The sequence below is a fragment of the Meleagris gallopavo genome, chromosome 6 (assembly GCF_905368555.1).
Source record: "Meleagris gallopavo chromosome 6, MGAL_WU_HG_1.1, whole genome shotgun sequence".
In the NCBI taxonomy this organism is placed as follows: Eukaryota; Metazoa; Chordata; class Aves; order Galliformes; family Phasianidae; genus Meleagris; species Meleagris gallopavo.
Genome location: NC_139409.1, coordinates 15652947 through 15676885, shown reverse-complemented (window position 1 = coordinate 15676885; position 23939 = coordinate 15652947). Strand labels below are relative to the sequence as shown.

Genomic DNA, 23939 nt, shown 5'->3' with positions numbered 1-23939 from the left:
ATATGGGAGGAATTGACTCGGAACCAGTTATGCTAGTTTTCTACCATCGGATGATTTCCCTTAGCAGTTTATGAGGAATGAGGCGTGAATGTATAATAATTTATAAATATTATATGCAGACAAGTTAATCTGTTTGGTACTATTCTGATAGAATGTAAAAGAGATCACTGAAAGAAATCAACAATAAAGTGAATAGGAAATAAAAATGCAGTCAAAAACTCTCCATTGTTCTTCTAGGAAGACTAAAAATCAGGCAAGGCTAATGATGCTGTTGTGGCTTGGCCCTCCAAAATCTGAGGCCAGGATCAAAAGGGATCATAAAAGACAATCAGATGAAAATTTCCACAACTATTAAAGAAAAGATTTGGGTTAGTCGTCATAACCGAGGACTCCTGATGAGTCCTGAAAAGCATGCAGGAAAGCAGACAGACAGACATGAATTATAGCAGGCTAGATATCTCTCCCAAATCAGAGACAGCTTCACTGGAAATATCCTACACAAGTTTCATGGCAAGATAAGCTAATATTTAGTTCTAACAGTTGTATGTTTCTTAGTGAATAATGCTTCACTTTGAAGGAACTATGCTGAAATGCTTTAATCATCCACTACCACTGGCTTCTGGAGTACAACTGGTACATGCACAACATGGCCTGGCTTTCTGGAGTTAAAACAGGTGTCACAGACTGCAAACAGGTCAACTGCTGCAGACAGATTTGATGTCAGATGATATATGGCTCAGTCTGTACAAGGACAACACAAAGAAACACTGGTTCTTAAAGGGAATGCTGAGGAAGGTCTAAAGCATCACATCCATATGCATGAACTATAAGATGTTCATGCAGGGCAAGTTTTGCCTGCTTTCATGTGTCTGTTTATCATTAAGGTGAAGGATCTGATTGCCATACTGAAAAATTCTTCCTTCTGTGTGACATATAGAATTATAATCTGAATCATGACTAATACCCATATTGAATGGTTTGATTCTGTGGCTACAGTGGAAAACAACAAAAAACAAATAACAAAAAAACAAATATTCTTTAACTTCAAAGCCTTGTTATTTTTCTAAAAGCTCCCTCGGGAACCACACAGTTTGAGGAACACACAGTGCAAGCACATCTAGGGACTGTCAGGGGCCAGTCCTTTCTGCTCTTTCACTGTTTTCATAATGAAGCATGTTCAGAAAAAGGACTCAGATTTACCTGGAAATAAAATATTACTGTCAAAGCATACAGACGTAGGAGATGGGAAACAAAAGGCTGAGCATAACCACAGGCCAACCATTGCCGTGGTGGCATGCCCAGAGGCGCCCTGCTGAAGGAGGGACATCCCACCACCAAGCCCCTGGCCTGCCAGCCTTGGGGACGTACAGGGCCGGTGATTAAATGCCCTACGTTTTGGTGACCAGCCGTTCTCAGCGCTAGCTGTGGGGATGCAGGCAGCTGGCTGTCACCTTGTGGATCAAGCTTTCTCCTTCCCGTCTGCAATCCCAATCCGGTTTCTTTTTTCATCGATTTCCGACAGCAGAAACCGAAGGCCCACGCTCAGGCCTCTCTATCCCCCACGACGGGTCAAGCACCAGTAGCACAGCCCGGAGCGCCGGACCCCTCACCCAGCCGCACACAAGCCCTCCCTTCGCCTCGCCCCAACCCCGCTGCGATCGCCGGCTCGGTCCCTCCGCTCTGCGCACGCGCCGACCGAAGGGCGGGGGCTGTTTTTCCTCCTCTTCCCCCGCTGCCGGCACAGCTGCGGCGCACGCGCGGAGCGGCCTGCGAGGGGCGAGCGCAAAGGGGCGGCGGGGCGCGCAGGCGCAGGCGGTGCGGCTGCAGCCCGAGGAGGGAACGTCTTTCTGTCTGTCTATCGGTCGGTCGGTCGGTCTGGGCCGGGCGTGCCGACGGGATGGACGAGGACGTGCTGACCACGCTGAAGATTCTCATTATCGGCGAGAGCGGCGTCGGCAAGTCCAGGTGAGGGGCGCCGTGCCCGGCGGTCTCTCCGCTCGGCCCGGCCCGGGCCCCCCGGCGCCGCGTTGGACACTCCGCCCCCACCTCCGCCTCTGCGCGGCCTGGGCGCGGCCTGCCCGGCGTTGGGGGGAGCTTCCTCGGCCTCTGCGGGCCGGCCCCGCTCGGGCTGCCGGCCTCCTTCTCTGCCCAGGGGGAGAGTGGCGGGGCCGCCTGAGCCGGGCGGAGGCGCCGCCGAGCCCTGCGGACCCTGACACGGGGACTCGGGCCTCCCTGCGCACTCTGAGCCTTTGTCGTCATCGCTGTGCTTACTCATCTTCCTGCTGCTTTGGGGTCGATCCTCACGTGTGCGTGTAATCGCACACGCGTCCCGGTGCTGGCGGAGGGGATGGGGGCACTGAAGTACAGATCGAAGTCGGTCTGCCGCTGACTCTTCTGTTACTGTTCTCCTGGAGCGCTTTCCCAAGTCCTTGGGGCAGGTGTTCCACATCGCTGTCGCATCTTTTGTCTGAGCTGCCTTTTTTTGTCTTTTATTTTTTTCCTTATTTTTTTGGTAGTGCCATAGACTTTAATAAAGTAAGTGATTTATGAGTGTAGGTAATCTGGGAACGTACCACGCTTCTTATGTTGATTATTACTATTTTCTTTTTTTGCATGTAAGATCAATCTCCTACGATGGCCCTAAGTAACCCATAAGTTGCTAATTGGAGAAAACAAGCAACACCCTATTAATTATAAATCTGTTAGCTGCTGAATCAACAGCCAGGTGTGGTAGGCCTCTCGTGATAGCCATGACTTGAGATTCTCTCAACTAAAAGAAATCTACCCTTTTGTATGTGGATATGTGACACACAGTGCACACAAGTGCATAAACAAACATTCAGAAATTTATTTCTTCAAAACAGAAGAAATAACTGTTCCTTGATTAGAATGTATTCGATGCTGTACTTGGATTAGTCTGACATAGCATGTGGCTGAAGTCCTGACTTCTCATCCAAACGCTGTACACCTGGACTCTGCAGCAGTGCTGTGCTTTATAGAAGACATCTCTGTATGAAATAATGGCAGAATGAGAGATTGGCTGAGTTTAGCTCTCCAGGCTTACAAACTGATGTTTTTGTTCTAGTAGCAGTATGAGGGTTCCGTATTTTGCCTTCTTTAGTAGAATTAGTTCTGGTTGTCACAAAAATAGCTGCTCTTAAATAGCATCTCCCAAAAAGTAAACAAGGCTTTGTTTTGTTTCCCTAGCCTGGAAATGAACAGAAGCTGTCAGTCATAGCCAGCAGCTGTCTGCCACATGGTGATATTTACTCACCACAGATGAATAAGGTTACTGATTTAAAAAAAAGAAATAGTGTACTAAGAAACTTTGTCTTGCCAAAATATTTACATTTGGTACAAGTGCTGTGGCTTATGGGTACTTCTAGGAAGGACCCTACTACTGTAATATGGGAGTAAATTTTGCTTGCATCTGTTTAATTGGTAACAAACATCTGTGGATAGGGAGAAATGCTGTATATGTTAAAGCTGTCATGTACAGAAATGATACAAAACTGTAAAATGATTTGGAGTTATTTCTGCTGGTCAGTGTCTATCTTTTTCTAATGGGTGTAGTCCTTATTCTGCTGCACGCCTAATTCCAGGAATTATTTCTTAGATAAAAAGATGACTTGGAATTTTCTTCATGAGCTTACAGAAATACTTTGTGAGACAGTGTGAAACTGAGAGATTCTTACAGTCATACTGAGGTCTGGGAAAAGAGGAATAGAAGCAGATCACCTGGCTGTACAGGCAACCAATCTGACAGCTTGAGTGGCACTCCTTTCAGAGGCGTACTCTCTAATGGTTGTATAGAAAAGGGCTGGGCTCTTCTAACACAGCTGACTACTGTATTATTTTGTTTCCTTCTTTGTTTTATATTGCAGGGTAAGGATGGGAAAATGAGAGATATTTTTCTTTAGCTATGTAATCTTGCTATTACTTTCAGATGTGTAATTTATAGGCTTTTGGCAAGCTGTGAATATGCTGCAATAACTAAATCTTCTTTTTTTTTTTCCCCATTCCCATCAGCCTTCTGCTGCGATTCACAGATGACACATTTGACCCAGAACTTGCAGCAACAATCGGTAAGTATGTGCTGATGCTACCTGAAAAAAATTTACACCAACTGCAGAATGAAATAGCAGTTTGTTTAGACTTGCCAAGCCGGTAGAGAAGTTCAGTCATGTCTGTTATTCTGTGAGAAAAGAATGATGTGGATACAGTTTAGCATGTAGCAGTAATTGGTGTATTGTCTGTACTGAGCTGCAGTTGTCCCCTTTGTGGTAAAATATATCCTTGGCTGGGAAAACCTGGTAAGTGTCATCCTTGGTAAAGCTGTAAGTCATGAGTATGGGTAGTGGGAAGCTCTAGTACAACAATCTGCCAATCTTTTCTAGCACTTCAGGCTAAAATGGAATTGTAACAAACACTGTTATGACTGTTATGTCTCCTACTGATTTATTTGCAAAGTAGCTATGAAGATGTTTGGATAGTCCAGAACTTGTGAGTAATACGATATTTGGGTAGCTTGAGTGTTAAAAGATACTTCGGACTCCATTAGAGGATGTCAACTTTTGCAACTTGAACAGTACTGGAGTGTGCTAGGCAGTGTAGCTTCTGCTTTTCCCGTACAGGGAAGTAGTTACAATGTGTTTTATGTTTTTATGTTTTTTCTAGTTACTAATCAGTTCCTTGGCAGCAATACTATTGAAAAATATTGAAGAGAGCCATGAAACTGGAGTTGGGGAACAAAGGAGTGAGATCATGACTGTGTTGATATGATACCTACCAACAGTGAAATTAACTGTGTTTGTGGAAAATGACGCAGGAATGCAGGATATCCTATGTAGAGAGTTGCATCATGTTCTTAGAAGTTTGATTGTGCTTCTTTTGGTGGCCATTTGTGCCACGTTAATAACTGAAGTAATGTAAAATAAAAGTAACTTCTCTGTACAATGCATTTCAATTCTAGGACGTTTCTTACTTCTTCTACGGAGTTCTGGCTGAGGACTCTGATTAGGAGCAGCCAAATTCAAGAAAAAAAAAATATGAATCTAGGTCAGCTTTGTCTGTTTGTTTAAGAAGTCTTCAATAATGTTAATAAGATAGAGGAGCACTTTCAATGTGCAGCATTCAGAAATGCAGTGATAGTGAATTTAAGACAAGAAAAGGCTTAATAAATAGCATTACTTCTCTGTATGGCTTCTGCTGGGTGTCATGTGGGAATCACTGCTGTAAGCATATTATGGTTGGGGAATGATCATATGCAGAGGCAGTAAACAGGCACGTGTTGCTGCTGAGCACTGAGCACTGCTGAGGCTTTCCTATTGGTGTTGCATAAGTTCCTGAGTAGGTGTCGGGGTGGTTTTTTTTTCCAGCTGATCTTACTGGTGCAGTACTGTGTGCTGGCCCAATTAAAACCAGCATGCTGACCTCTTCAGAAATGCAGGGATTGGGGTTTTTATTCTGAAGATTTTAAAACTTCAGAAAGGACTGAAATTTACTTATGGATGGCGATGTTTTCAGAGTATCCCTGACTTAACCTCATATATCTGCCTAGCAGGGCAATGACAACATTTCAGAGTTGTTATTGACTTTGTAAATGATAGCTTTCATGTGCCATTGAGCCTGAGTGCTTCATCACCAAAAGGACAATTTTAACTTGTCCCAGAAAGGACAAAACAGTCACTTAAGCTGCTTCTGTTTTCTTTGACAAGTGTATGCCATGAGGAAATAATTGGGTTGTGCATTGAGGATGCACATTAATTTGCTTGTTTTAAATAAAAACAATAAAAGTTCAGGTAGCATTGCGCCACGGTTTTTCATCTTCAATTGTGTGATGCACAATTCAGTATCTTATTAATTTGGACCTAAATATTGAAATCATGCATTGTGGTTTGTGACATTTGATTGCTGGGTAATAAGAAGCACAAATTTCCATGAGCAAATGAAGCTGCGTTACAAGAAAAGTTAGTCATGACATACATTAGTGCAAGCTCACTGTCAGACCATGTAAAACATCAATCTTTGTGTAGTCGAAGGGCTGCGGTGAGCTCTTCCCAGAGGTCTTTTCTTCTCTGGGCTGAATGAGAGCAGCTCCCCCAGCCTGTCTTTGTAGGGGAAGTCCTCCAGCCCTCTGAGCATCCTCATGGCCCCCCTCTGCACCCCTTCCATGTCCCTGTTGTGCTGGCTGCCCCAGGCCTGGGCCCAGTGCTGCCCGCAGAGCCTCATAAAGGCAGAGCAAAGTGGGGAAAAATCTAGAGTAGATGCTGAGAGATCCTGATGTGATTCCTTCTCTTTGGGATTTGTCACACTGCACAACAGCAGTTAAAGTTTTGTCACATGTTGTGTGGAGCACTTGCGGGATAGCAAATTCCTGTGGATTTTTTTCCCCCATTTAAATGAAAAGGGAACAGAATCTGGGTTGTACTTTGTTTTGTTTTGTTTTTTTCTTTAAAGCAGCTAAGCTGCAGCATCTCCATTTTCTGACGAATGTATTACTGAGAGGCAGCCTTTCAGCTCTTAGGACAGGCTTTCTTTGTAGAGACGAAGTATTTGGGAGTGAATTCTTAGAGAATTCTTTACTGCTACAGGACAAATCCTGGATGTGAAATACTGAGGTTTGCAAGACAGTGAGATGCCAAAAGACTTTGTGAATGTTTTGTACTTGAATGTTTTCTTGGGCTGATCAAACGCTGTTTCACTTTGAGTTTGGGGATGGAAGTCCTTTCTAGTGGGACTGCAGAGCACCACGCGATTCCAAAATGTGTGGATTGACTACAAAAAGTGTTATCTTTCAATGTCATCTGCTTACTGACTGCTGAGTTGGGTGAGATGTCTTCGGCTTTTACTTAGAATAAAAAAGGAAGAGAGAATACTGTGTTAAGGCTTGGCTGCAGTAAGGCTGGTCTCTTTCCTTTTGAGACAAGAGGAAAAGTGTGTGTCCTGTACAAATCTACAGCTGCTGTGTGCAATATAAATTTCAAACCATTTGTTTGCAGGGCTTTTATTATTTAGGATTTACTATCAGTCCTGCATTATTCTCAGGAGTGTGAACTGATTCGGATAAGTATTTCGGCTTCAGTAGTTTCTGCAGGATTAACCATGTCCTGTTCTTCCTACCAGGTCATTGTCCTCCTTGTGTTCTTTTGAGGCAAACTTGTTGCAGGGCTTCATCTCAAACTGTGCCCCACCACTTTCTGTAGTCCTTACTGCTTTTGCCTGCCTCCTTGCTCTCTGTATGAGAGATTCTAGATAAACATGAAATGCAATCCTTATTTCATAAGTGAAGTAATGTATTACATACATCTCTCTTAGCTTTGTAGCCTTCCTTGCACTTGGAGTCCCGCAGCTCCCAGATGCCTGGCTTCTCAGTTACCTTTAACACAGATAACGTGCTCCAGCTGACTTTGCACTTGGTATAAGTACAGCATGGCATGGTGGACTAAGAGCAGCGGCAGCATGAAAGGGACAGAACTGTTTCTTGCAGACTGTAAGTCTGTAGTCTGTTGGTGTGTAGTGCCGGATCCCTCGGGCAGTCTGTGCCTCCACACATGAGTACAGTATAAGACCATGCTCCCTTGGTTTTGGCTGCCTGCTAGAGTATGGTGGGAAGCACTGTCTGTCGCCCTGACAACAGAAAGCTGACATCAACTCATCTTGCAAGCTTAGAACTGACACTTGTCACAAGAACATGTCTGCATTTCACTGAACCACTTACAGAACAGAAATGCACTGCTTGTTCTCTTTAACAAACAATTTTATAGAGGCCTGAACTTTTCTACTTGCTTTCTTATATCATTTAAAAAAAAAATAAATTGTCTTGCTTATAGAATATTTGATGTGTCTTAATCACTTGAAAAGATATATTTTAATGTGCTTTTTTCTTTTAGTAATTCAGTCTATAATACATGGGGTTTATTCACTATTTTAGTGTCTTAATTTGTACAAATTGCTTGTGCAAATTTTAAACATTACCTCTTGATTTTAAGCTTATCAGCAAGACTAACTTAAAGGTGCATGTGCACTTTCCATTACGTGAAAATTGCAGAACAGACACAACATTTGGTCTGTTAACTTAATGGGAGCACAATAACCTGGCTTTGAAACACAATTGATGCTCTAAAGGGGAAAAAAGTCCTTGAAACTGCTGAGACATGCTTTGGGTTTATGTGAAGTATCCGATAGATTTGTAACACCTACAGTTACAGATTTTAATATTGGATTGATGGGTAAATCTGTACTGTTGGCAGTCAGATGTTCTAGCTGAGCAGTGGTGATTTTCACAGTTCAGGGAAAGAAATACAGCATTGCTGTGGAGGAGGAGATTGTTAGCATAAAAGTTACTGCTGAACACTGAAAAATTGTTGGGACAGAATGTTCTTCAGGACCCAGTTGTAGCAATCTGCTAGCATGGAAGCCTGCTCTGTACTAAGTTCTACGAACTGGTATTTAAAAGATGAAAGCTAGTGGTGGCACTTCTTTTCTGTGAACATAACTGCAGAATAATGTGCCATACTTGTGCATGGCATAAAGATTTATATTACTGCTTAATTGGGGATTAAGAGTCTTTGCCACCGAAAAATGACATTATTATATTTCATTTCAGGGCTACTGGCTGATGGGGAGCAAAATGAAACCTAACTGTACCCGACCTCTTCCTCACTTGTTTTACCATAGTTTTTAAGTTTGTCCTCATGTTGTTGTTTGTAGCTTTTCTTGGGGAAGTGATAGGCTCTTAGTTCCCATGTATTAAAAACAAAATAATAATAAAATCCTGATGATATGAATAATCAACCTCTACGACAGTAGAGCTGTTACCATGATGTCTGTCTGTGTCTCCATCGTTATGTGCAGTACTTGTGAGTCCCTAATGCTTCTGAATCCTTATAAGATGTTCAAATAACCTGGAGCTTATTTGATGTGCTCGTTAGAGCAATTAGTGTCATCTAACATTATTTCTCACAGGATAGAGGTCATGTATTAGATCAGTCCCTGTCTATGCTTATTTGATGAGCTTGTTTGCTGTTTCCCTGCCTTGCTACAGCTTCCTTGTTTGTTTTGAAAGGATGTTGTTCGAGGCCAGTGATATGCTCAAGAACATGTCTTTGAGTAATGAATTGAAAGTTAACCCATTTGAATTAAAACATGAATGCTTGTCAAGGCAAGTGTACTTTAATGTTGGAATTTTTTTCCCTTATTTCCATAAAATATTTGAGTCAGTGACTATAAAGTTATTGGGCTTTTACAGAAACTCTTCAATAAAACCTTATGAGTGTTGGGAAAAAAGTGTGGAAGTAACCGATAGAACTTACTGCTGCTTGTTTTATGAGTTTGATTTTTTTCTTCCATTTTCAGAACATGTGGAGTATATATTTGAAGGAGTAACATATTTTTTTTTTCCTTCTCCAGGTGTGGACTTCAAGGTGAAAACTATTTCAGTTGATGGAAACAAGGCTAAATTAGCAATATGGGTAAGTCTTGTCTTGTTCTTAATATATTGCTTTGTTTTGGGAATGGTGATGGCTTGTGTAAGGTATAACTTGTTTAATGTAAAATGATTCGATACAGGAGGGTAATTTGGAGGCATGGGGGTTTTAGTACCTGAAGTTACTTACATTTTTGATATGTGAAGTCTGCAGCATGTGTACTGCTCAGATAGATTAAATAATACTCTGAACTTTGACAAGGAATCAGCACTCTTAATAGCTGTGGGGGTTTTCTTGTTCTTTTCTAAGCTGTTGGCACTTCAAATTTGAGGATGTAAAGTTGAATTTACTTTAAAACATACGGACTTCTTTCAGCTCTGTCATGGGATGTTAAATTGCATTTACCCTGGGTCTTTGGACTGAGATGTTAGAAGGGAGAAACATACCTCTACCACAGACTTTGATGCTTGTTATGAAATCTTAGTGTTACAGCTGTATTTCTGGCTGGCTGCTGCCTGCTAGCTGTAGAACAAATGCTACAATAGAAATAATCTAATCATTCTCTAATCCAGTTATTCACTGCACTTGGCAGTTTAAATGTGTTTCCTGGGACAGACTATGCAGAATCTTAAAGTTAATGTGAGTGAAGCAACAGAAGCAGATGTAAATTCAGTTATTCAGATTGTTGCGTATGTTAAATTACTTTGAGTCTTATATTGTGTATTCTGTAGGATGCTTGAGAGCTAAAATAGAATCTGCTCAAATTCTGAGTAACAGAACTTTCTGGATGGCTTTTTAGGATACTGCGGGTCAGGAGAGGTTCAGAACACTAACACCCAGTTACTATAGAGGTGCACAGGGTGTTATTCTAGGTAAGTACAGCTTTGCATGCGATTTTGAATAAGTTGATGGTTTTCTCATGCATTGGAGTACCAACCCACCTAACCTTTCTTTGAAAGTTTTGGACCTTTGCGTGGAGCAGCTCCTATACAAAAAGATGTTTAGTTTTATGTCTGGCTACTGTGTAGTCTGTCTCATGGGTCTGAGAAACAGGGACTGTGCATGAGTTTATAAGCTGCTGCTTCTTAAAGGGGTATCTTAGCGCTCTTTAAAGCTTTCTCTGACTGGAGAGATTCTTCACTAAACTGTTCAGTTATTGTCTTCAGTCCAACTGCTTAATTTGGAATAACCTGTCATTAGACTTCCTGGTAGGTTTTGTTTCATAGGTACTGTTTTTCAAGTTCCATTATGTTCCCCATGTAGGAAGACACTGTCAAAACATGTCTTAAGTTCCTTAGGTATTGCCTCTGAACTTACTACTTAGTATTGAATGCCTTAAGAGTAAGCAAACGCTATTTGGGAGTTAGGAAGTTCTGTTGAGATTAGCCCTCTGACTTTTTAAAATAATCCTCTACTATTTCTTTGTTGAACAACTCTCTAGAAATCACTTGTTCTTGCGAGTGAAACCAACTGTTAATACTTATTTACATATGGGGTAGGAGAATGAAGGAAGATTTTTCAGTGCTTGAAATGGTGAATATTAGGTAGTCACTGGCTACTGAAATTTAGATCTAGGAAGTGTAGCTGTTAGTGCGTCTCATTACTTGTACCTCATATAAAATGCTACGTAAAATGGAATGCTAATGTGCTGAGGGCATTAGTTGTCAGTTTACTTTCTTAGCTAAAAATGAGGAGTTACTGAAGAAATTATGGCTGTTTGGTCTAGTGGAAGCTGAAGAGAGACCTTGTTACTCATACATAAGTTGCACCATGGAGGATGTTTGTCTCAGATGTCTTAGAGATAGAATGCAAGGAAACATTCTCAAATAATGCCAGGGGAGGTGGTTGGATTGGATATTAAGGAGAATCTCTTCACAGAGAGGGTGATAAAGCATTGGAGTGGGCTGCCCAGGGTAGTTGTGGAGTTCCCAGCACTGGAGGTAGTTGAAATGTGTGGACATGGCATTACAGCACATAGCTTAGTAGTGAGACTTGGGAGATCATATTGATGGTTGGACATAATGATCTCGAAGCTCGTTTTCCAACCTAGATGATTCTGCAATTCTGTCAGCACCGCAGCAGTGCAGTATAAGTAACACTCATACAAGTGAGATGCTCAGTGCAGAAGGTGGTGACATCCACTAGATGTATCTTCTGTAACGATGTTAGTAAGTATCCTGTATCTGTGGTTTGCAGACGTGGAATTCTTTGAAGATAATAGTCTCTGTCCTATAAACCAGAATGTCTAAACATAGCTGAATCTTAGAGTTGTTCTGCATTTGTATCATCAGTGGTTGGAGCTGGTGATTGAAGTCTAAACTGGATTCCTTGGGGTTTCTTTGGTTTTCTAATTCAAAAAACATAACTTTTGCTCTTGTTCTAATGTAGGGTGTCTGTCTTGGAAAAAAGTATTTTGAAATAATATTGCTTATATCTTTCAGTTTATGATGTTACGAGAAGAGATACTTTTGTCAAGCTGGATAACTGGTTAAATGAACTGGAAACGTACTGCACAAGGAATGACATAGTGAAAATGCTTGTTGGAAACAAGATTGATAAGGTAAACTTGGTTCAACTGCATTGAATGTTCTGCTAGCATATTTTGCTAATAATACATATTAATACTGTCTTATAGGAAAACCGTGAAGTTGACAGAAACGAAGGTCTCAAATTTGCAAGAAAACATTCCATGTTGTTCATAGGTATGTTACAGATACTTGCAGAGATTTTACTTGAGTTTTGTTTTGATGAAAGTAGCACTTCTGTAGGACTGAAGTTTTATACACATTAGTGGTGTTTCTCAGCTGCAGTAGGTGCAAAGATAAGTTACACCCATCTTCCATAAATCTGTCTAAATGTGTCCAGTGGTCTAGCTTAACTGTGAATGAGTATACTCGAGAGCTCAGTAAGAGTTAAGGGTGGAATACAGGATTGACTGTAGTTTGACAAAAACTGTTTTTGCTTTGAGGTTCTGCCTGATTTCTTATAATTGTTAAGTGTTTTTTTTTTTCCCCCCTTAGTCCAGACCTACTTGCTGAGTTACAAACAGAAGCAAGATGAATCAGGGAAAACTGGTACTAATAGCCAACTTTCAGTATAGCAAAAGAGCTGATATTTGACAAACCTAGAGTAGAAATGGAATGTAAAAAGAAGTGGGAATATAGTTAACTTGTAAATGGTGGGTAGGATGGGATAGTGACTGTCCTGACCGGAGGAAGGATCTTGGTCTCATTTTGCTGTAAATGAGATGAGTTTAAAATTAAATTAAAGAATCAATTCACTATACATTTTTATGCACAAGTTTGTTAACCCTTTCATGTAAGAATCAGCAAGAAGTACTTAATAGGACGACTCTAGTAGCAAAGCAGTTCACTGACACACTCTGTGTTCCTCTGTGATGTAGATGTGTTCATGTGCAACTAATAACATGTTTTTGTCTAGCACTTTGCAGTATTTTTGGCTTTAGAGTCAGATGTGAAAATTTAAGAAGCTCAAAACTGAGGTGCAAGCTGTTAAGTGCATGGAATATAAAAGGAAGCATGAAACTTAATACACATGTTTGTGTGTGAGCTAAGTGTCTGTGTGACTGTACAGAAGAACAGGGCAAGCCTTAGTGGAACTGAATAGTTACAGATGGTTTCTGTTTGTTCTTTTAATACACCCAGTGAGCAGTGTTTTGTGGTGTTGATGAAAGAAATATTCCTGAATGAGATTATCAAGAATTCTGCTCAATGCAGGAGAAATGAGACCCCTGGTCAGTTTTTAACAGAATAGTTTTATCGTGGAGGTTGAACCAGAAACCTACAGTATGGAGTCCTTTGCTTATAGTGATAGTAGTCCTACAGTTCAGGCAGCAGAAAACTTTCTTCTTACTGAAGTGCTTTCCACAGCAAAAGTAAATGTAAACTGTGAGTCTCCATATATTCTAGTGACATTCAATCTAAAAGTTCTCTTAATAAAGCAGCAAGTAGTGGGAACAAACATCTGCGTACCTGCTAATTATGATACTGCTACATGTTGTAGAACATGTTGTAGAAGTTGTAAATCTAGGTGGTAGGTTAAGACTTTTCTGAAAGAGGAAGTACTGAACAAATTATTGGAAGCTATGCTAACACTGGACTTCTTGTGTCACTTTTCTAGAGGCAAGTGCAAAAACGTGTGATGGTGTACAGTGTGCCTTTGAAGAACTTGTTGAAAAAATCATTCAGACTCCTGGACTGTGGGAGAGTGAGAGCCAAAACAAAGGTGTAAAATTATCAAACAAGGAAGAAGGACATGGAGGAGGTGCTTGTGGTGGATATTGTTCTATGTTATAAACTTTGGGAGGCTTATTCTTTGCATATTTAAACAGATAGTGACATCTTTCTGTAAATAAATCCATTAAATGCTATTTTTAGGGACCTTGCAGTTTGCACATACTTGTTTTGTATCATGGCAGTGAACACTTGTAGGAAAAATGTTCTGCAGCTTTCCCAGTTTGAGAATGTTATGGTAAGCATGCCCAATTTGCCATCTTCAGGTTTTTATAAAGTAGCATAAATAATGTGCAGGAACAAATGCACTAAAAGTTTTATGACTATATACATCCATCATGTAAGTACTCTAAACAAATCCATCTAACACATGCACATTACTACATTGTCTGCTTTCTGTCTCATTTTTAAATACTCTGAAATTACAGAACTACGTAGTGTACACAGACCTTGAAAACAGTGTAAGCTATAAATGTTACATTTCATCTCTTCTAGTAGATGCTTTTTTGATATTAAAAACAACACAATTACACAGTTCTGAGGTAAATGCTGAATTTGTATTTCAGCTGAGCTGTCAAAAATACAAATTGGCACAGGCCATAATTGATATCAGCACCTTCTGGAAGAGATGCCTTGAAAGCTTCCTTTGCAAAGCTGAGGGATGCCCTTTTTTCTTTTTAATCATCACTTCAGTTGATGGCTTAACTGGAGTTTTAATCCTGTGATATTTATATACTAAATTTGTGGTACTCTTGCACTCTAGGTTTTTATGATGCAGTCTACTCTAGGCCTGCTGTAGAAAGTCTTCATTTTTGGCAAGGAGTCTAAATGACATCTTTGTTCTTTCATTGTGAATCAGTTTGCCACTCTTCAGTACAGATGCCTCATTTTCTTAAATGCTTATAACTATCTCAAACTGTAGCTCACTATGACTGTGAAGATCTGTATTATGTCTGCTTTGTGTGGCTACCTGTTTGGAAATATAACTTCCTATCACAGACACTAAATGGGAAGCTCTGGGGCTACTGTATGGAAAATACTATTACAATGAGTATTCACTTGAATTAACTGTATCAAAGCCAATGGTTTGTTTCAGAAGACTTGTATAGACTAATAAATTTTTTTTTCCACAGTATTCAACTTTTCTAACCTCTTTCTATTGTAGAGTTGTATATTTTCTAGCACATGCAATTTAAACAAGGTCATTTCTTACAGAGAAATTATTTCTGATTTGTGAAGGACAAGACAAGGATGCTGTGTTGATTTTTATTTTTTTAATAATCACTATAGTGCAATCAGTAACTGAACTGTTGGGCAACTTCTTGTAAATATAGTGAATTACTGCCTTTTCTTACTGCAAGGTATTGTGTACATGTCAGCGTACATGATCTGTATTTTGCAGCAGATCTTGGCTGCTTCTGTTAAAATACACTTTTCTTCACATGGAAACTGCTTTCTATTCTGTTTTACACTTGCTTGAAGACAATATCAAAATTTGGAGACTTAACCAGACTAGTTGTTTTTACCAAATATTGTATCTATAGTATTGTTGATGTAGTAGGATAATTTAAATATGTAAATGTAATTGTTATTAAATACACATACATATTATATTGAAGTGTTAGATTTGTATTAATGTTTTATGATGCAGAATGTGAGCTGAACATGTCTTACTGTTAGTGCTGAGGTCGCTGGTTCTTGTTTTGTGTAGGTTGGTAGCAGTGGAGACCTGTAGAAGCATTAAAGCTCTGAATAACTTATTCTGGTATGATTTCACTAATATTGGGCAGATGTTGTAATGCAGGCAGAGGCCTGTAGTACTTCCATATCCATTTTTCCACCTGGTCTGGGTACATCTTTGAATTGGGAAAGGACTTAATTTTTAGTTTGTATCAAAAAGATCCTTTTATCACAGGATCAGGATTCATCTTTTATTCTGATTCTGCCTAATCTGACAGCTTCTCTTCCCAAAGGGAGAGGAACTGCAGGGGACTCTGAATAGTGGCATTGTTCTGCAGAAGAATGAAGTCATTTGCTTCTTTCTCTGGAAAATTGGAGATGGGGTGAGGGGACAGAGTAGTATTCTGAAACAGCCTGCTTAGTAAGGCTTCAAACAGAGCTGTCTTTTTTTTTTTTTTGAAGAGTTCTCTATTTGATCTGTTGATCTATTTGATTTCTTCTTCCTCTTCTGAGCATATTTAGATATGTCCATAAGGAATCGCTTTTCCTAGAGTCTCACTTCTTCCCTCATTCCTCTTTCAAGAAGCTGTGAACTGGAGGGGAGGTTTCGTGTGCTTCCAGTATGTAGAGCAAACTTAGTGTCATGTGTTCTTCCTCTATTTCTTTTGTTTCAAACTTTTTTTAATTTTGTGGTTGCTATCTTTCAAATTTTTTCATACTTCCATTGTTTTCTCTTTGCAGGTGAGTGTTGTACCAACACTTTTCCAAGTGCGCTGTCACTGGCTGTAATGCAAGCATGTCTATAAAACTACTGTGGGAAGTATCATGATTTCTGTCTTATTTAAGGCCGGATTGCTTTTTGAAGCATGTGGAACCTTAATGGGTAGCTGAGGTATAAAGGGGATGATAATTACTGATTTCTTTTATTTTTTTTTCATGAGGTAAAGACAGCTCTTTCTTCTCTGGAAGAGTGGTCAGGTGCTGGAATGGGCTGCCCAGGGAGGTGGTGGAGTCGCTGTCCCTGGAGGTGTTGAAGAAACATCTAGATGTTGTACTGAGGGACATGGTTTAGTGGGAACTATTGGTGATAACTGGATGGTTGGACTGGATGATCTTGGAGGTCTTTTCCAACATTGGTGATTCTATGAACGTCCTCTTTAATGACAGATAGTTTTATAAGCAAATACTGAACCACAGTGAAGTAACTGGGATCATGGAAGAGAATTAAGCTTTGTTTTCATTTCATTTATTTTGTTTTCAGTGTTGAAAACATCGAGCATCAGTATGGTGCAGGTTTCAAGATGCTCTTTTTATTGGTCTACTATTTCTGCTGGGAGGGCTTTTATCCAAAGGAAAGAGTCACTTTTCCCTGTTCTCCTACTGCAATAATGAGATCAGCAGCTGGCTCGAAGTAAGCCTTAACAAAATGAAAATGTCAGTTCAGTAAATCCCTGAACAATGCCATCAACTGTCTCATTGACCTTGGCAGTGCTTCAGGAAGCAGTGATGGTCTTGATGTCGTTACGTATGGCAGTGGCAACTCCTCTGTGTGCTTTGTTTTATTTTTCTTGTCTGTCAGTTACCTGAAAGATGCATAGTGAATTGCAACAGCTCATTTAATCTTGGCCGATACTTTTGTGTAGTTTAAAAATTTAATGTTTTGAGACTGGACTGGATGTGATTTACTTTTTTTTCTTAAACACTTGCAGCACGTAGCCAGGCTGTGTTTTAATCACCACAAGTTATTGCTGTTCAGCTACTGGAGGACTGGTCAAGTGCTCAGAGCACTGCATCCACACCACCTGTGCTATCTTGTTCAAAGCTCCTGTAATAACTTACAATGTCTCCTGCCTCCTTGATGAAGCAACATTAGGATGAGCAGGCTATCTCATGTTGCCAGATGCATCATTTATAGAGATAGTTGAGCCTTCAAGGGCAAAATATAAGGTGCTTTTCATGGTGATTTTCCAACAGTGTAAGATTTTTTGAGGGGGGGGAAAGGGAGCAACACTCCATTAATACTGTATCAAAACTCAAGTTTTGTAAGGTTTCCTCATACCTCACTTGTGAGTACCTGTGGCACCTTTATTAAAAATGTAGGGGCTATATGTAGGCAAAGATCTGTGAAGCCATGTTTCCAAACAGCTGCGTGCTTATCTTCCATGGCTGATGTCAGTGCAAGAGTAAAAAGCTCTGACATTGTGCTTGTGCCAGAGTAACATCTGGTCCTTTAAGTTACAATAGTCCTGGAGATTAACTACTGAAGTTCTCATACTGCTGGTTTCTGTAGCGTTTACGCATAAAAATAATTCAAAATTCCTAGTGATGTTCCAGAACTCTTGGGCTCTAGTTCTCTATCTTACAAGCTCCAAAAATTCAGAAGAACAGTTTGAAAAAAAAAAAAAAAAAAAAAAGTGTCTAATTGCCATTAGAAACTTCTCTAGTGGAATGATCAGCTCTGGATTTACTTTGTTATCTTTTCAGTAGTTCTCGATTCCCCCGTTTTAATGTGTGTCAGGTCAGGCTGGGCTTTCTGATAGGATGAAACTATTGCGATGTTGGTGAGAGCGTGAACTTTGTTCTTTAACTTAAGCTTGAGCTACTTGTTGCTTTCTAGGATTAGGAGCAAAGCTATAAAGTGGAGGTCAGGGAACAAAGTTAGCAATAGTCCAAACTCTGAAGGCATTTACATATTTTAATATATACAATATATATATGTATAATCTCTGAACTTCAGCCTCAGACACAATGAGTTCCTGTAATGCAGGGTAGGTACAACACAGCCTGCACCCCAGTTTCATCCAGAAGAACAAGATTGCCTCTTTTGTACTGGAGGCAAGAGTGGGCTTTGTACACTGACAGTGCCTGAGCTTGGTATGAGAACAAAGCTGAAGTTCCTGGTCAGAAGACAGAGACCGTGTCTGCCTCGGTGTGGTTTCACTAAGAGCTTCTCTCCTGAAGAGTATCCTCGATGAGGCTGGCACAGATCTGGGTCCATCTGGTCTGACCCCTGCTCCAGTGGGGACACCTAGAGCAGGGGGCCAGGCCTGTGTCCAGGCAGCTTCTGAAGCTCTCCAGGGAGGAGACCGCAGCCTGTGCTGGTGCCCCTATGCACCTGCACTGCATAGAAATGTCTCTTGGGTTGGGCCAAGAGTGTCTTGTCCTGTTGCTGGGCACTGCTGGAAGGAGCTCTTAGCTCTCTCCCCATCAGGTGTTTATATGCATTCACAAGATCCTTGTGAGCTGCCTCAGTGCTGAGTAGAGGGGAAGGGTCACATTCTGTGCCCTGCTGTGCCACTCCTAACACAGCGATATCCCCTGGGCTTTGGCAGCAGAGTGGTGCTGCTGACTTACTTCTGCCACAGCTTTCTTCCTCCCCATGCCCTTTTTTTTTCCGGAAGGAGCTGAAATCTGCATGGCCGCCAGCATGTACAGCTGCTTGGGATTATTCCTCCCTATGGGCAGGGTTTTCTGCTTTTGTCTTTTGGACTTTCGTGGAATTCCTGTTGGGCTTTAAAAGGGAGCCTACCTCCGTCCCTGGGTGGGCTCGAACCACCAACCTTTCGGTTAACAGCCGAACGCGCTAACCGATTGCGCCACAGAGACCTGTGCAATTGTTAGCAGAACAATATTCCTGATTGCGTTTGCATTAACTGCTGCAGTTGGTGGCTGTGTGCATGTGAATACTGACCATAGCCCATCATGTTCCTGCACTGAGCTTGAGGTATCCTTGTATCAGAATAGTGCAGGAGATGCAAAGAAATCTGCTGCCTACTGCAGGATGCAAAAGAGGAGGTACTTTTCATTTGGAGAAGTAGCTCGTATTGCTCAGGAGAAGAGGGCTTGAGGTGGTGGCATTAGGCCATACTTGTATCTCAGAGGTGGGTGAGCTGTATGCTTCCTCTAAGCCAAAGCTGCAGGGTGGCCCAGCAGCGCAGTGCTTCCTGGTGTATGGGAAGGGTAACAACTCCGGTAACCTGTGTAGCTCTGAGCTTTTAATGCAATTAAAGACATCCACTCTTTGGAGCACAGGCTGAAACCCCAGGTGATGGTGGATCCCAGGAGTCTCACTGTACCTGGGGACGAGGGGTTGGGAATGTTGGCTGGCCTAAAGGTAAAGTGAAGATTTCATGGTTGAAATTGCGCATATATATATTATATTTAATAGATGTGCTACCTCAAAGAAACCACAGATTACAATCTGGTGGGCTGTTTCTCCAGCCAGGAAAGGGCAGAGACTTTCACTGTGTATTCCCCTGCAAGACTGCACTTCTGATTACTCCTGACAGTATTGTTGGAGAAATCCTCCTGTAGCTTAACTGCATGAGCGTAGGAAGACGTGTGGCTAATTATTTTAGAATGAATTTGAGTAATTTGCTTTCAGAGGGTTAGGAGACACTAGGTAAGAGAAGTGACATGGGGCATGGCTGCAGATTCTGCTTTCGTCCTGAACTGGAATTGGAGAGCAGCTGAGTCCCATGGGCCTGAGAGCTTAAATGCAGCAGATTCAATGTAAGGAGGGGGAGGGAAAAAAAACTGGAGAGCTGAACTCAGTACAGAACCTTCTGTGTTTTTAGGTAAGTGTTAATAATGGTCTTACCAATGGTTTCCATGATTATCTGTTGGAGTACTAACAGCATTCAAGGTTTGGCAATAATGTTTGAACTAAGAAATTATGGGTTCTCAAGACTCTGCAGGCATTACTCATACAGTCTTTTCTGTAACTTAGAGTTTGAGACAAAGCTTGGAGGAGAGAGAAGGCATTAAATTAACAGGTCAAGCTGGAAGAGCCAAGTGTTCAAGCAGGGAGGTCCTTTCTCAGGTCTGTGGAAAGGCTGCAGTAATGCTGTTGGTGCGGTGTACTGCTTTTTCTGGGTGTGAACAAATGTGTGATGAAATGTGATGGGAAAGCTAACAGGTTTCTGTAGACCAAGCCAGAGGGTGAGTTCAAGTATACGAATATGCTGCTTGCCTCTCCTCATCCTTTAAATAGAAAGAAAAAGCCATCTTTTCATCCTCAAATTTCCCTACTTTCAATATCTACAGGGGGCTATAGGAAAGAAGGGGGCAGGCTCTTTAGGAGGGTTTGTTCTGTCAGGACAAGGAGAAATGGTTTCAAACTGAAAGAGGAGAGATTTAGACTGGATATAAGGAAGAAGTTTTCCAGCCTAAGGGTGATGAGGCACTGGCACAGGTTGCCCAGAGAGGTGGTGGATGCCCCATCCCTGGAGACAACCAAGGTCAGGCTGTATGGGGCCCTGAGCACCTGATCTAGTGTAGGTGTCCATGTTCATTGCAGGGGAGTTGGACCTGATGACCTTTAAGTGTCCTTTCCAAATCAAATTATTCCATTATAATATATATATTTTTGCTTCCACAGACAACCTCTTCCACTGTGTGTGTGTTTGTTTTTTTTTTTTGTTTGTTTGTTTGTTTTTGGGAACCTTACCAGAGGATGCCTTTCTTCCTGCTTGGCTTTATCTCTTTTGCTGAGTCTGCTACAGTGGCATTTGCAGGTGATGCTTCCATGCTGAACAGAACCAGGCCAAAGGCTGTCTTGTTCATGACAAGTAAAAATGAAAAAAGCAATTACGTTTCTTGCTGGACTGGAAAGTTGCTCATGGCAAAGCAATGCCTTTCTAATATTTTCTGCTTTTTAGGGTAAAGACAGTACAGAACTAGGAATGCAAACTCTGAGCATTTGTTCTTTTTCATGCATTGTTCTGTGTGGAAATGAATCATACAATCATATCAAAATGCTTAAACCTAGTGATAGACTTAATTCTTGGTGTGACTGAGGAAAACAGCTGAACTGCTTTGTAGCTCTGTAGTTTTATTTTGTATATAGGGAAACATCTTTGTTAAAACTGAAAGGTCTGCTCAAGCACCTTGTGGTAGCCTGAATATTGCAGATGAGGTATTCTGTCCCCTGGAAGCAGTGCTGCCAAGGGTTCCCAGGCTGAGGCAGATCCCTGGGGCTCACCAATGCCAGCGGTGCTGTGCTTCAGGAACTGGGTGGGTGCACTGGGAAACACAGAAATACACAGAGGGAAAACAAGTGATGAAGAGCCCCTGATTTCTTGGGCAGTTGTTGGTTTGTTTTTTTCTCCTATGCAAGCAAATCATACAGTTGAAAACCAAATCACTTCAGTTGTTTACATTCACATTTTATTTTTCTTCCCTTGTGCTTTGTCCTCAGTAGTTGTTCACTGACTGCATGCTTGTTACAGCCTTTGGCAGCCTGATCTGCACCTGCAGCATGGGCCAAACCCTGTGTGTCTGTCCTTGCAATGATCCCTAGGCACTTGTATGGCATAACCAATATGGGGAAGTGGGGGAGCAACTTAGCAAGAGGAACAAAGGGAGAAAAGTAGCCCTGTGAGGTTAAAGATGCTATCTATCTCTCTGCCTCTACCAACCCCAAACTGCCTGCAAGACATTGTCAGCAAAGCCCATTTGTAGGAGCTCTGTGCCATTGCTCAAGTGCACGTAAGCATCAGAAGAAAAATGACAGCAAATTATGTGTAAAATGCATTTAAGCTGTGAATTTGTGTATGTTCTCATTCTCTATGACCCCTGCCTCCCACGTGGACTTTCCTGTAGGCTTTGCCATAGTTAGAGGAGTTATCACCAAGCAGAACTCTCCTCAAGAGCTTGTATCTTTAAAACAACCCATAGAAAAATTCCCCTTTTGCTTGCATGAGACTGACTTTTATGAACTCCTGTTGAATCTCCTAATCCCATCTTGGTCTTTTGGCGCAATTTACTTTTATCCCAAAGCTCAGCTCTCCAAATTTGCCAAAGAAAATACTGGGCACCATAGAAAGACTGGTTTAAATGGAGCTGCTTGAGGGAGCCTGGTAGGGAAGTTTAAAAAGACAAAAGTCAATGTGTTTTTCATATCTTTATATATATAAAATCTTTCCTTTATGCTCTGATTAGGGATTAAATGGACCCTTGAAACCACAGTCTCTTTCCTTACTGAAATTTTATATTTCTCAGTTAATAAGGGGCAATGAAAGTGCTGAGATTTTTATTTAAAGAGCAATATGAACGTTGTAATAAGATATTTGTAGACATAACTAAGAAATGCTGCAAAACTAGACTTTGCAAACTGATAAAAGAGAAGATAGGCCATTTGTCTCAAGCATCTGCAGCTCTCCATTAAGTTAGAGTGGAGCTCCAGATCATTTGCTCTTTGCAGTTATGGGTAGGGTTGCTAAGTCACTGCAAGACCAGTATGTGTTTCTGCAGATGGTTAGGTGGCAAACTCACTTTTGAGTATTAGGGTACAAATTTTTACGTGAAATCTGCCAATGACAAAGAAACCTTCAGCTTGAACTGACGTGCCTGAGGTCCCATCTGGTGCAAACATGAAGTCAAGTGGTTCTTTTCCTCCAGTATGGTATCTGTGGCTTCTTAAAAACTTGGCGATGCTGTATATGTGAACTTCACATAGTGACACTTGGAATAGAGGGAAATACGGATTATGGCTTGACCCAGGAGCCATTAGTTTGTGTACCCAAGAGTGGCTGAGTACAGTTCAACAGTGTAGCTTGAGGTAAGAAGGCACCATTATTCTTCCTCTGGATTAGAGCAGACCTCAGTTAGAGTTTAGTTTGTAGAACAATGTAGAGATGATGTGCTGGATGTATATGCTCTTGCAATAGACGTAGCGTTTACTGATATCACATAGTTGGGATTTTTCTTTAGACTACCTGATATTGATGAAGGATCAAACTCCTTCAAAACCTGCATCATTTCTCTTACTGCTTACATTGCACTTTCCCTAAAGAAGGAAAATATTTCCCCGATGAGACCTATGCCTAATAAGCAGCATTTAAAGATGTTTAATTTTCCAGCTATTCTACTTTCTGGTCAACCTCAGTTAGTTAAAGATGTAGGCTTTTGACTGGGCTCAAGCACCACTTGTCCCTTACATAACCCATTTGGTGCAGTTCCTTGCAGTTCTGAAGGATGTAAAAGCCCCCTAGCGGTCCTCTTTGTTCTGTAGTTCTGCTCCCTGGTTCATGCCTCCTAGCATGTTTTTGTGTTTTTATTCTTTATTAATGGAATACTGTATTATCTTTCCACTGCACTGTCTGGGGCCTACTTGTGTATAGTTGGCTTGTAGTCCAGGGCTTCCTACTTGGCTTTTTGGATACTGATACAATACTGCAATTTCTTTGCTGTGTGGAGTTTAAAAAAAAAAAAAAAAAAGTGTTTGTGTGAGTGCAGGACTCTCATAGTGTTATGCTTTTGTCATGACACAGTAGAGAACATTTAAATGCAAACCAATGCCTTAGCCTTCCTGCCCACTCTGCTCTCGTGGGCACTCCTTGTCTGAGATCTCTTTTCTATCCTGCTGCGACAGAAGCTCATGGAGGGATTCCATTTGAGATTGTACACAAATTATCCCAGCAAAACTGCCTGCAGTCCTGCATATACGGCTCTTTGTGCATTACAGATGGAGAAATTACAGCCTGGTCTACGTGCTGGCTTTAGGCTTAGCTGGAATATTCTTGCTTACCCTAGTAAGTTAAAAGTTACATCTTTGGTAAAACTGGTTCTGCTGGCA

At 41.2% G+C, this 23939-nt stretch overlaps 1 protein-coding gene and 1 non-coding gene across 2 annotated transcripts; one reads left to right on the top strand and one right to left on the bottom strand.

Annotated features, from left to right (window-relative positions):
• The first annotated feature begins 1714 nt into the window (after positions 1 to 1714).
• On the top strand, positions 1715 to 15441 carry RAB18 (RAB18, member RAS oncogene family). Its single transcript, XM_010712515.3, has 7 exons — positions 1715 to 1965; positions 4030 to 4085; positions 9412 to 9473; positions 10228 to 10300; positions 11870 to 11988; positions 12064 to 12130; positions 13569 to 15441. The coding sequence occupies exons 1-7, from the start codon at positions 1898 to 1900 to the stop codon at positions 13742 to 13744; spliced, it is 621 nt and encodes a 206-aa protein (XP_010710817.3). The 5' UTR covers positions 1715 to 1897; the 3' UTR covers positions 13745 to 15441.
• Positions 15442 to 18893: 3452 nt separating this feature from the next.
• TRNAN-GUU (transfer RNA asparagine (anticodon GUU)) lies at positions 18894 to 18967 on the bottom strand. The gene has a single exon. It is a non-coding gene; the product is annotated as a tRNA-Asn (tRNA).
• Between the last annotated feature and the right edge of the window lie 4972 nt (positions 18968 to 23939).